This window comes from Sceloporus occidentalis, unplaced genomic scaffold (assembly GCF_023333645.1).
Source record: "Sceloporus occidentalis isolate IW3139 unplaced genomic scaffold, rSceOcc1.0.p SCAF_67, whole genome shotgun sequence".
NCBI classification, from domain to species: domain Eukaryota; kingdom Metazoa; phylum Chordata; class Lepidosauria; order Squamata; family Phrynosomatidae; genus Sceloporus; species Sceloporus occidentalis.
In genome coordinates, this window is record NW_028317047.1 from 5,165,458 (window position 1) to 5,182,497 (window position 17,040).

The 17,040-nt window shown below is 41.6% G+C and overlaps 1 protein-coding gene across 1 annotated transcript in view; it reads right to left on the minus strand.

The window, feature by feature from the left end:
- The window catches only part of LOC149286670 (protein PTHB1), a 269,256-nt gene extending 254,747 nt beyond the window's left edge, over nt 1–14,509 (minus strand). Inside the window, exons 1-4 of the mRNA XM_089493849.1 lie at nt 14,398–14,509; nt 12,804–12,954; nt 7,940–8,004; nt 4,923–5,036 (exon numbers count right to left, since the gene is read on the minus strand). Coding sequence (XP_089349975.1) covers nt 4,923–5,036; nt 7,940–8,004; nt 12,804–12,954; nt 14,398–14,509 — 442 coding nt within the window. The remainder of the gene's footprint in view (nt 1–4,922; nt 5,037–7,939; nt 8,005–12,803; nt 12,955–14,397) is intronic.
- Between the last annotated feature and the right edge of the window lie 2,531 nt (nt 14,510–17,040).

A 17,040-nucleotide genomic window follows, 5' to 3' on the forward strand; every position in this document is an offset into this window, starting at 1 on the left:
TGATCGCACCGGCTTCGCCTACCTTCCTCGATCGGTTTCGCTATGCGCAGTTAACCAACTTTTATCGTTCCCTGGCTCAGAGACACAACACATTTCGCACCCTCACCACTTTTGAGACACTCTGTGCCGTCTGATAGGCTGACTCACGGGGTGTCCCACCTTTATAGTCTGCTGCTGACTGCCCTGACCCCTGTGCCCCCAGTGTTTATGGGGAGGTGGGAGGCTTCGCTGCAGGTCGTTCTCTCGGAGGAGCAGTGGGAAAAGGTTTGCATTCTGACCCATCGTTGTTCTCTGAGCAACAGGGATCAAGAAATGGCTTACAAGCTCTTGGCTCAGTGGTACAGACCCCCTGCGGCACTAGCTCGTTATAGACCTGACTTGCCTAATGAATACTGGAGGTGTAAAGATTCTCCTGGCTAACTTCTACACCTGTGGTGGCAGGAGAGACGTCTAGAGAAGGAGAGCGAAAGAAAATATCGCCCCTATCGCCCGACTCCACGTCCACACCCTGCACCCACCATGGTGGAATCTTCTACTCCGGCTCCTGAACCCACGGAGATTGGTCCTCTTCTCCGGCTATCTGATGCTGAGAAACAACGGAGACGTGTCTTGGGACTCTGTTTGTATTGTGGACAGAAGGGTCATATGGCTATTAATTGTCCCAAGAAGTCGGGAAACACTCAAGCTTAGTGGACTGAGGCATTCCACTGAGCAATGTAAAAGCCTCAACTGCTCCTTCTGATACCCGATTTCTCGTACCCATCACGCTACAGTGGAAAGGTCACCAAGTGGCCACACAAGCTTTCATTGACTCCGGTGCCGCAGGGAACTTCATTGACCAGACCTGGGCTCAACTCCAGGGTATTCCGCTGGTTTCTAAATCCCAGAGCAGTACCGTGGCAGCAGTGGATGGGACACCTCTCGGTCCTGGCCTTATAACTCATGAAACACCAAGTCTTCGTCTGATTGTGGGTCTCCTTCATTGTGAACAAATTTGCTTTGATGTTCTCTCCAGTCCGCACCTTCCGGTTATCTTGGGATTGCCATGGCTGAGGAGACATAATCCTACGATCAACTGGAGCGAGGGACAAATTACAGCTTGGGGTTCTTGCTGTTTTCGAACTTGCTGTTTACGTCCCTTAAAGGTGAACTCTATTCTAGAAAGTCCCTCAGTCGACCCTAAAGGGATTGTTCCTACACAGTATTGGGACTATCTGGATGTATTCTCGTAACAGAGGGCCGATACCTTGCCCCCTCATCGCACTCATGATTGTGTCATCGAACTCCTTCCAGGGACATCTCCCCCTTCAGGTCGGACATACCCACTTTCTGGACCTGAGAATCAGGCCTTGTCGATATATATAAAAGACTGTCTGGAAAAGGGGTTTATTCGTCCTTCCTCCTCCCCGGCGGGTGCGGGGTTCTTCTCTGTTAAGAAGAAAGATGGATCTCTCAGACCCTGCATAGACTACAGGGGGTTGAATAAAATAACCGTGAAGAATAAATACCCATTGCCCCTCATCACAGAATTTTATGACCTCTTAAAGGACGCTAAGATCTTCACTAAACTAGATCTTCGGGGTGCATACAATTTAATCAGGATCAGAGAGGGACATGAGTGGAAAACCGCTTTCAACACCCGATTCGGTCATTATGAGTATCTGGTGATGCCTTTTGGACTTTGTAATGCTCCCGCGGTATTCCAAAATTTCATCAACGACATTTTTCGTGATATGCTTCTGTCTCATGTCATGGTTTATTTAGACAATATCCTGATTTTCTCAGCCACCCTAGAAGACCATAGGAGACGTGTTCGGCAGGTGTTGCAACGTTTAAGAGAAAATTTCCTGTATGCCAAAGCTGAGAAATGTGAGTTTGAACGCAGTCATATCAAGTTTCTAGGATATATAATATCCGACACCGGATTAGAGATGGATCCGGAGAAGGTCACAGCCATCAAGGAGTGGAGGAGGCCCACTGATCTCAAAGGAATTCAACGTTTTTTAGGTTTTGCCAATTATTATCGCCGTTTCATTCGTAATTTCTCTCGCATAGTGTCTCCCATTACCGCTTAAACCCGTAAGGGAGCCACTCCCAACAATTGGCCTACCGAGGCTGTTTTTGACGTTCCTATGTTTGACCCGGCTTGTTTTTGATTATCCTGTCCTCGCCTACTCCTGACCTCGGCTCCGTGTAACGACTACTCTTTTGCCTGCTGCAACCAGTAAACTGCCCTGCTCCCGTACCGGTGGATGATACCAGGTTCCTGCACTGCTGGTCCTCTAGCCGTGACACATTGGCTTGCATACGCGTTTGGTCCACGGGTTCGCCCCCTTTTGTCCGATGCGGCCGCTTAGTTCCTTCTCGGATACTAAGTTAAGTGCTTTCCCCCCCTCCCCTTTGTGATACCCCCCCCTTTTTTTTTTCTTTTCTTTTTTTTTTTCCCCCTTCTACCTCTCCCTTCCCTCTTCTCTCTGCTGGTGCTTGGTGTCCACTGCTCAGGCCGGCCCTTGTTGCTGGTTTTCCCTACTTAATCCTTACCATGTCCAAGTAGGCAGGGATTGTTTATTTTCGCATGTCACATCGCCATATTGCTCTCTGTACTTGCTGTGTCACCTCTTGTACCTTCCTGGTTCCGTGTTCACGCGGCTCTAGGGATATGTATCAATGCTGTACTACCTGTTTTATCGCATCCTGTGGCATGTACCTATTCCCCCTTTTCCCACCACCACCTTTTTCTTTTTTCTGTACCCTTCTTCCCTTGTTACGATTTACTTGAAAATTTTGAAAACCTTCAATAAATATTGGTTTACCACTAGCACAGACCTTTTTCCTTTAGGAACCGTTCAGTAGATTCTTTTTGGAGAGAAATGCAGTCTCACTCACTGCTTGTGTCTTTCTCCCCTGAATAACTCACAGGGCTCTTTTTTTTGTAGCAGCCCCCTGCTGCTCATTTGTAACAGGTGAGTAACTCTCTGGGATAACCAGAACTCCCGGACTGGCTTAATCACCTGCTGCAAGTAAACTGTGGAGTGGAGCGCTGGCCCTCCCTTCTCTCCAAATGCTCCACCCCAGGGACCCAAACATAACTACAGTATTACCATATTTGTTGGTAACAAAACATTCTCCCTGAGGTTATCGAATACATTGCACTGCAGTATTTTGTGAGAAATATACATGATATCCACCACCATGCCCTGTTCCCTCTCACAATATATATATATATATATATATATATATATATATATATATATATATATATATATATATATATATATATATATATATATATATATATATATATATACATACACACACATACATACACACCGTATTGGCTCGGATATAGGCCGCCCCCGTATATAGGCCGCACCCTAAAAGTTTGGTGCTTTTTAAAAAAACATGCTGCCACTCTGTCTCCCCCCCCCTCCGAGATATGCTGCCACTGTCCTCCTCCCCCCCCCCGAGATATGCTGCCACTGTCCCCCCCCCCCCCCGGGATATGCTGCCACTGTCCTCCCCCCCCCCCCGGGATATGCTGCTACTGTCCTCCTGCCCCCTCGAGATATGCTGCCACGGTCCTCCTCCTCCCCCTCCCGAGATATGCTGCCACTCTGCCCCCCCCCGACTTACCAGAGGAGACTCCCGGGTATCTTGCGGGGCCGGGGGGGGACATCTACGCAATACGCGTATACAACTTCCGGTGCCGGCACTCAGCAAGACACCCGGGAGTCTGCTCTGGTAAGTCTTGGGGGCAGAGGTAAAACGCATTGTGCGGACGGTCCTCCTCCCCCCCTGAGATATGCTGCCACTGTCCTCCTCCCCCCTCGAGATATGCTGCCACTCCTCCTCCTCCTCCTCCTCCCCCTCGAGATATGCTGCCACTCTGCCCCCCCCCCCCGACTTACAAGAGGAGACTCCCGGGTGTCTTGCGGGGCCGGCGGGGGACATCTACGCAATACGCGTATACAACTTCCGGTGCCAGCACTCAGCAAGACACCCGGGAGTCTGCTCTGGTAAGTCTTGGGGGCAGAGGTAAAACGCATCGTGCGGACGGTCACCGGCTGCGGCGATGCGGGTAAACAACCTCCGCAGCCGGTGACCATCCGCACGATGCGCTTAGACAACCTCCCGTGCCGGCACCCCCCCCCCCCCGTGGAAAGTGCTGGCAGGGGAGGCTGTCTAAGCGTATCGGGGAGTAGGATGCAGGTCCCCTGCACCGCTACAGGGGATCTGTATCCTAACACCGCTGCCTGCCCGGCGCCCGGGACTGCATGTCCCGGACGTCGGGCGCTAGACCCCGAATATAGGCCGCACCCCCACTTTAAAGACAAAGTGGGGGGAAAAAGTGCGGCCTATGTCACGGAACACTTCCAAACCATATGGCTACAATATATAGTTATGTAGAGAAGCGCTGCCATCTTGTGGCTGTATTAGACACAAACTGCACATTTAGCGCTTCCTATTAATAACCTCTACAATGTATTTTTAAAATGGTCAGTTTTTTTGTCTTTACTTTACTGGGACTGTCTTTTTATATTTTTGTTATTTGTCTTAATGACTTGAGATCCTTATATGCAAGAAGTTGTTAAAAACAGTAATAATTTATGAAAGCTCACCACTTGGCTTTCTTAACTGTATTTTATGGACAGCTAAACTAATTCAATTTCTCCAAGATGTCCCAAAAATGATCTGCTGTTGTGTTTGGTAGTACACAATGGGGCAAGTATAATATAACTTGAAGGCTGTGGGCCTGTGGATTTATTTACTCAAGAGTCTGCTAAAGATATGACCAACACTGAACCAAAATATATACAAACATATACAGTATTTATGTCTAAGAATTATTAACAGAGTTAGTAACATATGCTTACAGGTTGGCAAACTTTTTTTTTTTTTTTTTTACTTGGTTTTGGTTTTACCTTTCACTCCTCCAAATGGCCCATAGATCATGTTGCACGCAGTTCTCTGAAGGTTATGTTCATACATTAACTTAATTTGATATTGGTTTCCATGCTCCACATTTCCCAATGTGCCTGTTACCAGAAGGGGGGAAAAAAGCAACATTGTATAAGTTGTTACACAAATGAGATATCAACAGCAACACCAAACACTTAAATCACAGCTCAGTTATAGTTATGCTACAGAGACGCTGGTAGGGCATTTAAATCCAAGTATGTCTACCTTGAAGCATTATATTCTATACAGAAAACAGATTATTACTTTCTATATTCAGAATCCTAAAAGTACAGTATATCATAAACATCAATAACTTTTGAGTGCATTATTTCTGTTATTTGGTTTCTTTACTGTCGAAAACCAAATTTTTCCTTCACAAAGTTACTATTTGAAAGATGGAAATCTAATTCCATTTACATTTGTTAGCTAATAAGAAATTCACCCAAGCAACATATAAAAGAAAACTCAGATATACGGCTGCTCAATACTGTACACAGAGTCCAAACGATGCAACAAAATTTCTAGCTCCCTTTAAGGACCATCCTCTGCCTATGATTAAGTCTATGATAGGGATGTATACCTGAAGCTATAAATTTATACCCGATATACAATTTGTGTGAAAAAATACAAAAAGATTACTACAACAAACTTTGGCAAAAGCTGGTGGTAGAATTCCATGCATGGTTAAAATACTACCATTTGAAACACCTTGGGGTGTCTAGTTTTCAAAAATATATGGTTTTATGGGCTAAATTTAATTAAAAGATGGCCCTATTAGGACATGGGAGCAGTAGGACCAGATATCAAAAGTTCCAAGTTAAAAAAACGCACACTTCCTAAATGTGGCATTTTACCTCCCAAACAACCCGACATGAAGGGTATCACTGTACTAGGGAGATGTTGCTGAACACATATTGGGGTCTTGTTTGAAAGTGACATACTTGGTCCTTGGGGGTTAAAGGGAGCTACAAATTTGTTTACACTTAGGATGAGGTTTCAGGAAAAACATAAGACGATGTTCTTAACTGCTGTCAAGTTCAATATTGTTACGTTTATGAGGCAACAAAAGTATGTTTTTTTTCCCCCATTCATTTTAACCCTGTTAACGCTGTTGTGAAAAAACTGGTCCTCGGTAGCAGTGTGCATGGTGGTTCCTGGTGCAATGGAGTATCTCAAGGCAGCAATCATTGCAAGGAATCAACAGCCGGCCATGGCTGCTTGCTACTATGCCATAAAACTGTGCCAGCAATTTGACTCTGATTTATAGTTCGATCAGCTGACTTTCACAAATTAAAACGCAATAACCTCAAATACTATGAGTTAAAGCTGAAAGAATTTAGTCTGTAATCAACTGTTTAAAATTACCTCTGATGTGAACAGAGTAGGTACCTTAATTTACTTGCTAAAAGAAATGTATGGTAACATGAAATGTGTGGAGTTGTGAAAACTTGAGTTTGAATGTCTAGCCTAGGTGTATGCAAACTTTTGGCCTCAACTGTATAAGAGTTCTATGCATATAAAAAGGTATTTGTAAACTTCTAAAAAAAAAGTTCCAGGTTCTCAGATACACACTAGAACGTGTGAAGAAAAGGGTTAAAACATATTTTGTATACATGTTATATTTTTTACATTTCTATATGGAGGGACTTTGATATGTGAAGGCTGGATGAAAACAGGAATCAGATGATTTAATTTTTATGCCGGCAAGGTGACCTAACCACTTCAGCTGCCAACATGGACTTTTTTCTTTTAAGCTTTCCACATGGGCGAAAAGGAACCGCTAGCCCCAACAAACTGGGGTGTGTACAGAAAGCAAAGCTGTCAGACTGCATTTCTATATAAATGTTTTCACTTAAAGAACTAAACATGCAAGACTTTTTGCGTATGGGAGAAGTCAGTTCTGTCCAAATTGCAACAATCACTCAACGAGAAGGGCTTAAAAGCAGTTTATTCACTAAATGGAAAATGGCAGTCCTAACTCACTTCTCAATTCACTCTGGGGCCAACATAGTGATTGCTCTGAAACCAAGGTGCTGGAGGTAAAGCCAGACCACTCTCACAAACAGACCACCAGCTGTGTACTATCCCCCTTCCACTTCCAGCTTTTTTTTGCCAATGCTCTCCAAACAAAGACATTTTAAAGTTACATTCTATTATCTGTTATTATCTATTATTCTTTGTAGGGGTGACAGTGCCATTTGAGCCAAAGCTGGCCTCTCTGACCAAAAAGATTTTTTTTTACCATTAACCAATTGATGGCATTGAGAACACAGACCATAGGTGTCAACACACCACTGAGTCCATTATGCGCCTTTGTTTTTGAATGGACTGTGTCCTTAAACATTAAAAAAGTTGCTAAATATATATTTACAAAATTAACAAACATACGTCTTTTCATTTCCTCGTTGATGTTGTTTAGTACTGAATTATCTCCTGTAGAGCACATTTCTGATGTAATGCTCAACTCCAAAAATGTACCTGTTTCTGGCATATTATTTTTTACACTTACCTTTACTAGAAAATGCTACATTTGACTTAAATGTATTTAAAGGAGTGCAAAAGTAGCTATTTTAAGAAGTAATGCAAACTGTATTTAAACAATCCTTGTAAATCTAGTGTTTCATGTACGTTTTCAAGCTTTGTAGGTATGAATGTATGTATGGCAACTCTTTATACTCCACTATTTCACACCTCCCATCCATCCCAATTTTTGCAATAAAGTCCTGATTTTCAGGTGCAATCTCGCGGTTGGGTACAGTAGGGATCACAGGCCAGATAGTGTTACCTCCCCAAACCAGCCAAGATCGAAGTCTGTGGCCACTTCACAGTGCTGCAAGATAGCTGGACAGGTAAAGTATATGTGTGGCCCAATTTCTGCCCCACCTCCAAACCTGCCCTAAGCATGTCCCCAAGATGCGAACCTCTGAAAATTTGAGCTTATGTTATTGCCTAAATAAGAAAAAAAAAGCAGGATATTTACCAGATACTGAATAAACACAAAGCTTTCTGGGATGCAGTATTGCAAGATGAATAAGTTCTGTGCCCCTGTAAAAGAAAACCAGATAAAATGATGAAATACTGTGATGCACACATTTTATAAGAAGCAAAGCAGCTTTCTAAACTATGTACATCAATATTATCTCACAAAGCAAAATAGTGTATATGCACCCACAAATAATAAACAGTGAAACAAACAAAATACAAAAGAAATTTAGAAAATCCCCCCCAAAAAATATACCCCTCTTGAATGGATACACTGTATGCACAATTATTAGGCAAGTGAGTATTTTGACCATATCATAATTTGTATGCATATTTTCCAACTCCAAGCTGTATAAACTTGAATGCTTATTGGATATAAGCATATCAAGTGATCTGTATTTGTGTAATGAGGGAGGGTGTGGCATAAGGAGATGAACACCCTGTCAAGGTGTGCATAATTATTAGACAGCTTCATTTTCTCAGGCAAAATGGGTAGAAAGATTTAGCTGACTCTGAAAGGTCATAATTGAAAAAAGTATTTCAGAGGGACGCAGCACTCTTGAATTTGCTAAGATATTGTGGCGTGATCATAGAACCATCAAACATTTTGTTGCAAATAGTCAACAGGGTCACACGAAACATGTTGAGAATAAAAGATGCAAGTTAACTGCCAGAGATTTGAGAAGAATCAAACATGAAGCTACCAGGAACACATTATCCCCCAGTGCTTAGAGTCATGGCCAAGGTACGGAAGGCTGAAACCCGACCACCACTGAGCAAGACACATGAATTGAAATGTCAAGACTGGGCCAAGAAATATCTGAAGACAGATTGTTCAAAGGTTTTATGGACTTATGAGATAAGTGACTTGACAGTCCAGATGGATGGGCCAGTGGCTGGATCAGTAATGGACACAGAGCTCCACTTCAACTTAGACGCCAACAAGGTGCAGGAGGGGTACTGGTATGGGCCGGTATTATAAAAGATGAGCTAGTTATACCTTTTCGGGTTGAAGATGGACTCAAACTCAACTCCTAAACCTACTACCAGTTTTTAGAAGACACTTTCTTCAAGCAGTGGTACAGGAAAAAGTCTGCATCTTTCAAGAAGACCATGATTTTATTTATTGTTGTTTTATACAGCGCCATCTAGGGCTGCAACTAACGATTATTTTAATAATCGATTAGTTGGCCGATTATTTTTTCGATTAATCGATTAATCGGATAAAAAAATGCTATTTTTTTAATTTAAAATAATGCAATAAAAAAACGTACAATTTACACTTTCATCTCTTTATTGCAATGTCCTCTCTCTATTCACCTTATTATTTTACTGACATAATAATAAAAGCTACAAGAACCCAAACACAGTGTTTCTCAAACTAGGTTTTAATACAAAGTTAGTAGTAAATATTAATTCATATGTTAACTATTTTTCATATTTAATAAAAACTGAGAAAAAAAGCCTTGTTTATATTTTCTCTTATTTACCAAACTGCCCCCAGTTATGCACATCTGACCCCCAGCTTGCCACTCTACCCCCATATATGCCTTATACCTCTTATATGCCAGAGATTCCACTGTGCCCCTGATATGCCTTATACTCCTTATATGCCAGTGATATGCAACTGAGCCCCCTGATATACATTTTATCCCCAGATATGTCTTATGCCCCCCTGATATGCCTAATATCGATATGCCTTATACCCCCTATATGCCTTATAACTTCCAATATGCCACTCGCCCCCATTTATGCCTTATACCTCCCTATATGCCACTGTGCACCCTGATATGCCACTCCGCTCCCCATAAATGCCCTGCACCACCCTGAAATTCATTATACTCCCTGATTCACCACTCTGCCTCCCCCAGATATGCCACTCTGAAATTCATTATACCCCCCATACACCACTCTACCTCCCCCTATACACCACTCTAACTCCCCCAGATATGCCATTCTGCCTCCCTGAAATTCATTACACCCCCATACACAACTCTGCTACCCTGAAATTCATTATACCCCCCATACACCACTATAACTCACCCATACACCACTCTGGCTCCTCCCCCCTCCCATACTCCACTCTGGCCCCTACCCCCCTCCCATACTCCACTCTGGCTTCTCCCCCCTCCCATACTCCACTCTGCCTCCTGTCAGCAACGGAGGTCCACAAGACACCAGGGAGCCGGGTAGAGAGGCAGAGTGGCGTATGGGAGGGGGAGGAGCCAGAGTGGTGTATGGGAGGGTGGCTGCCATACACCCCTCTGACTCCTCCCCCCTCCCATACACTGCTCTGCCTCTCTTCCGGCTCCCTGGTGTTTAGTGAACCTCCGTTGCTGACAGGCACTTTCACTGCAGCTTCATAGAAGCCTCAGTGTAAGTGAAGGACAGTAACGGAGGTTGTCTGTGCAATGCAGACCCCCCCACCAGCTGACAGAGAGGATGATCCTCTGCAGGAGACCTCGATTCTCTGTAAACCGGTGGGGGTCTGCATCGCACAGACAGCCTCCGTTACTCACCTTCACTTACGCTGAGGCTTCTATGAAGCTGCAGTGTAAGTGCCTGTCAGCAACGGAAGTTCATAAAACACCAGGGAGCCGGGAGAGAGGCAGAGCAGTGTATGGGAGGGGGGGAGGAGTCAGAGGGGTGTATGGGAGGGGGGAGAGTGACGGAAGTGAGAGACCGGCCAACAGCGAGGGGAATCCAGGTCCCCTGCAGCGTTGCGGGGGATCTGGATTCTAGTGTTATAATCCGATCTCTGTTTGAGGTCGGATTATATAAGGAGAGGAGTTTTTCAGAGCATTTGCTCTGAAAAAAAAACTTTTTATAATCGATAAAGAAAATCATTGACAACGATTTTCATTATCGATTTTATCGATTAGTTGTTTCAGCCCTAGCGCCATCTAATTCCGTAGCGCTGTACAATGGGTAGACAAGACATAACAAGTAGTAGTAACATAACAAATTGACTCACAGAGACAACAGGTGAGGAGGGCCCTGCTCAAACGAGTTTACAATCTAGAGAGATTTACATTTTACCTATTGTGTAATACACACTAAAAGTGCCATTGTAAGGGATGGACCAGCCACACGAGTGTATTGCATTAGAGGGACTAGGAGAGGTGAGCTAAGGGAATATGGGGGGTGTTAATGTGCAATATTATAAGCGTCCTTTAAGAAGTGGGTCTTGAGGGATTTTTTGAAGGACCGAAGGCGGGGGAGAGATGAATAGACCGGGGGAGGGCATTCCAGAGGATAGGGGCAGCCCTGGAGAAATCTTGTAAGCGTGCAAGAGAGCTAGAAATCAGAGGAGAGGATAGAATTGGATGAGCGGAGAGACCGGTTTGGAGTGTATTTAGAGATGAGTGAGGAGATGTAGGGAGGGGAACCGCTGTGAAGGGCTTTGAAAACAAGGGTGAGGATTTTGAAATGAATCCTGAAGTGCACAGGCAGCCAGTGAAGAGACTGACAGAGGGGAGAGACGTTATTAAAGCGATGGGAGAGGAAGATGAGTCTGGCAGCAGCATTCATGGTGGACTGTATAAGGCATATTAGGGGGGCAGAGTGGCATATAGGGGGTATAAGACATACCAGGGGGGCTCAGTGGCATATCTGGGGGGCAGGTTGGCGAATGAAAGGAAATAAACAAGAAATGCATTTTTCTCAATCATAGTTCTTATTAAATATGAAAAACGTTTACAAGTGAATTAATATTTACTAATAAAATTGTTTAGGTATTAAAACCTAGTTTGGAAAAGTACCTTTAAAATATAGCTTTTATTATTACGTTAGTAAAATAAGAAGGTGATTAGAGAAATTCCACTGTGATACAGTGTTATATGCAATGACACGTTAATGTAAATTTTAAGTTTTTTTTATTCTGATGTTTGTTTTTAACACCCAGTTTATTTACTACATTATATTAAAAGAAACATTTGCATATTGTTTTTTTTATCAGATTAATTGAAAATAAATAAATAAATAAATAAAAATCGGCCAACTAATTGATTATGAAAATAATTGTTAGTTGCAGCCCTAGGCACAGACTGACCAAAATGGAAAAAAGCGTACTTCCCAAATGTGGCCTTTTAGCTCCCAAACAACCAGTGCATGGGTGGTATCACTGTAATCAAAAGATGTTGCTGAACACATATTGGGGTGTTGTTTGACAGTGACATATACCAGGAGCTGTAAATTTACACCTGAAGTACAATTTGTGATAAAAAAAATACAAAAGAAAATTACTACCACAAACTTTGACAAAGGCTGGTGGTAAAATCATAAAAACATTGGCTATTTTGAAACCCTCAGTAGAATCTATTTAGCAGGTTTAGCTTTTTAGATGAGTAAAATATTTTTAAAATAAATGAGATTTTTTTTTATTTTTTAATTTTTAATTTTTTTTTCTTTCGGGAAATTAGATGATATGATCAAAATATATAAACTTGTGTGGGTACACTAAATGGGTGAGGAGAAAATTACTGCTAAACACGGTCACCGCAAAAGTGTTAAAACAGCCTCGGTCCCAAAAAATTTAAAATAGCCTGGTCCTTAAGGGGTTAATTTTATTAATCACATTAAAAATAATCTTCTTACTAATAGGAATGATTAAAAAAACTGGATCTCGGGGGGGGGAAATCCCTTTCATACAGGGGCACAAAATAATAAAATAATAAATTCCTGGATTGGACACAGTAACGAAATTGCATACCATCATTAACAAACATTGACATTTAACCAAGACATTTAACATGGTGTTAATGCGCAATACCTCTAGAATTACTCTAGTTTTCCAAAGTTTTAAAATTCCAAGAGTAAGCAAGCCATGATAGTCATGACTTGAAGATTAACAGAGTACTCACGAAACAAATTTTCCAACTTCTACTTGGAGAATAGGATCACGCATCTGAACTTCCAGCAGTAAATCTTCTGCCTGACCACCATCAGCAGTTTTCAATGGATGAGGAGAGAAGATACGAAGGAATCCACTGTGACTGCCCAAAATTATTTTATCTGAAGAAACAAAGATTCATATTCAAGCAAAAAAAAAAAGCAAAAGGCATCAGTACATTGTAAAAAATTCCATTATGACAATGTCAAGACACAGAAGATGAGGCTATGCTCAGATATGCTGCACAAATTATGTATATGGATCTCTTGGGTGAGGAACTCAACAAGGCATGCCACACTGTAGGGTGAACTACAAACTGGAAACTTGGACTGTCAAAAGCATCAGGGAATTTGACACACCTGATAGAGAATGCTGAAGGAAAAAGTGGGTTACCCATGCTACCAGGGTAAGATGAGGCCCTGCAAAAGTACCCCTGGATCAGAAAAACGTTTGCTACGTGCATTACTACCGCTTAACAATTTCAGCAGAGAGCGGGGCTGCATTAATGGCTCCGCAGTATCATGCCTATTAGACATTTTTGACAACAAATTTTCTTCCCTGCCCATTCTGAGCTGAAAGTTCAGAGGCATTTTTAATTTGCGAACAAAATTGGTTGCCTGTTAACCAAATTCACTCTCATGCTCTTTCACTCTCCCTCACTTTTGCTTCTTCTATCTTCTCCCTTCAATCCTTAATCTGGTTTCTTCATCCACATCTCTGCAGATATTACCCCGCGATAACTGCCAAAATGGCGGTGCAGCGGTGACGTCCTCCTCGATCCTCCAATCAGGGGAGAGAAAGTCACTGCAAGCACTCGTGGTGACGTCATTTTCCAATCCGAGGAAAGGACATCGCCACAAGTGCAGTCATTTTACACTGACCTGAGCGTAAGAGAGTGAACGAGAATAAAAGTGCAAGAAAGTAACTCAGAGTGTGAGTGAATGTGGACCCATATATTTAGAGTTTTTTTGCTTCATTTTCATTGTGGGGGGTCTGGCCTCATTTTCGGGGCTTGGTACGACTAGCCAAAATTCTAGTACGATTTGCCAAAATTCTGTAAATTTGCAAGTCGCACTGATCTGAATGCACAAGCCTAATGCCTGTTATCAGCTTTGTGAAACTTAGATACTGTACATTGTGAGACACCAACAAACCATAAGGGCGTCTCATTTTATCATATTCACTTGATCGTATGAGCAAAATGTGGCAAATAACTTAAAATAATGTAAAACTAAAAAAAAGATGTATATAAGCTTTGAGGACCTGAGAAGATCAGATGGAATTTTCATTTGTGCATACACTGTAAAATCCCACCATATTTCTACACACAACATAAACCAAAATCTTGATTCATTTTTACCCTAGGTTGCTCATCTCGCATGGGACAATCTGACTAATAACAATCACACGTGGTAACTTAACATGGTTAATTGGTCATTGTACATGGAAAACAAATAAGCACGGTGCATTTGGTGGTCAGAAATATTTTTTTTTGTTTTTTTTGTTTTTTTAAATAGAAACACTGTTTTGTCCATTACAAAGTTGTTGTTGTTTTTTCGTGTTACCTTGGCCAGATCCACTGTTATCAACATCAGACACGCACATACATCCTTGGTCAAATTCTTCGTTCTCTCCTACTGTTGTGGACCACCAATCACGAGCTTTGAACAGCGACATTTTAGAGGCTCTAGAATGAAGAGGATAAAAGTACCAAGTTATTTGCAACTACTACACTAAACATAGTAACATTACTGAATTTGCATATTTCCTCAGCTGCAGTGTGATTTCATACAACTGGTGACCAATTATGAACAACATTATTCTTCTAAACTGACCTAATATTGAATGGTTATACTTGAGGAGTAAACCCCCAATAGACCAAAAGATAGAAATGCGCTTTGTTGTACAAAAATTTACAGATTACTGAAATAAAACATAACTTTTATGAAATATTCAAATACAAAAAATCATGGGTAGAGGTCACATGCTCTAATTTATTTTATTTTTTATTGTTTTATCATGTAATAAAAGTTACATTAAGCTATATTATATTTTTCTGGCTGTGCCAGCAAGCACATTTTCATCTGTTTATTGTACTAGTTCAAAATATTACCATTTGTTAAATGTATTCTCACTTTGGCTGTCAAGTCTGCTTCACTTACTTTATAATAATATTAAAATGATACACCTGTTTTTTTGTTTGTTTGGTTTTTTTTTGGGGGGGGGGGGGGTTATAAATACAATCCTAAAAGCCCTGCATTTGTAAAAGGGACAACACTAAAATTTAAAAAGACCGCACAGCAACCATATGCATTAAAGTACATTTGATGGCTGGAGTGTTCCTTTAAAGCAACAACTGAACACCAACTGTTATTACAGATCCACTGCTTTTCTAAACAGCTCTGCTCGCTAGTGTATTAAAAAGTTTGCAGCACAACAGAAGAAAAATAAATAGATCCATCAGATTCAATACTTACCACAGCTTTTACACCTACAATCGTGATGGGGAAATAAAGTAAGCCTAAAATGTGCAAATAAGGTTGGCGACTTGTCTTGTATTGGTAAACATGATATAAGAAGCTTCTTACATTTAATCTAATACAACTGCATTTCTGATGGTAGAGATGACAGGATTTATCATGTGAGCTGAATTGGAAATGTCCTTGTTGACACCAATAGATCTGACAACCCAAGCTGCTGCACTAATCTACTTAAGACTGCTCAACTAACCAGACTTTAGTGGGACCACAATCCCCTTTGCAGAATTTATCTGATGCTGGGATAACAAAAGGGAAAATACACAAAAACAAAGCATAAAACATGTCTTTGTAACAAAAATATATTGCCTGTTTTTTATTTATTCTTTATTTATTTGGGGTGGGGGCTGTAACCTTTAGAATTAATTAGAAGTATCAATCTTTTATTATTTTACTACTTTTAAAACTTATATTTTAGTTATTAAGATAGTCAAGACGGTTAGGGTCACTATGTATGATTATGCTGAAAACATACAAGACCTCTGATCACCTCTTCTCGATAATCAACAGCTTATTTTTAAAAGGCATTTTTTATGGATGACTTGTTCTTCCTACAACTTGTATATCAATCAGGATGGAAAAACTAGATACATATCGGAACTCTGCCTAGTATAAAATACATAATTATGCGAAATGAAGCTTTCAGCTTCATGTGTGTGAATGCATGCCAGTGATCCTCAGCCTTGCCAATTTCCAAAAGCAGTAGTATGAGACGAAAACTGGATCATTATAAAAGCAGTCTGTACTCCCTCCATCCAGTCCCTTATTTCGTAGGACAAGATTTTTGCAAGCATCAGTATTACTACTGAGTTAGGTGGGCAATCATCTAAGGTAATAATGAAAATGAGGTACCACACGCAGGGTTTTGTATAGAGCAAAACGACTTGTAGCCCAACCTGTCCTGCAGCAGGCTTTTCCGCCGGTCGGCAGCCTTAAAAACGCCGAAATGTGGCGTTCTCCTGTTCCAGAATCAGCGATGCGGTTGCTATCCCCGTTGCTATTGCTGTTAAGTCTCGTCGCGTTGGTTACGTGACGTCACAATTCCGCGCGAACTCGACTGTCCCTCCCTGCAGTCTTCATTGACGCTGGTGGTTGCAGAGTACGTGACAGTCTCGCGAGCCTATGAAGGTTGTAGACGTTTTAGAGGCGCTTCGTTTTTGATTTGGTGGTCTAAGGTGTGAAGCGTTATTGTGAGCTGGGGCTCCTTAACCCTATTGTTACAATGGCTGATTTTATTTTTTGTATCGTGGTTACAGATGCCAAAGAACACATTTGACCTGTTTCTGATAAGAATATGGGAATATTATTATTTTTACATGGGGAATGTGGGTGGACTATTATAGTTACACATGCTAAATAACATATTTGGCCTGTTTCTGATAAGAATATGGGTATACTCATTTTTTACATGGGGATTATGGGTGGAATATCATGGTTACAGATGCCAAAGAACACATTTGACCTGTTTCTCATAAGACTATGGGATTTTGTATTTTTACATGGGGATTATGGGTGGAATATTATAGTTACGCATGCTAAGTAACACATTTGACCTGTTTCTGATAACAATATGGCTATAAATAATTTTTAGATATAGGGATTATGGGTGAAATGTCATGGTTACAGGGGCGTGCCTAGAGTATTTGGCACCTGGGGCAGATCCTGTATGTG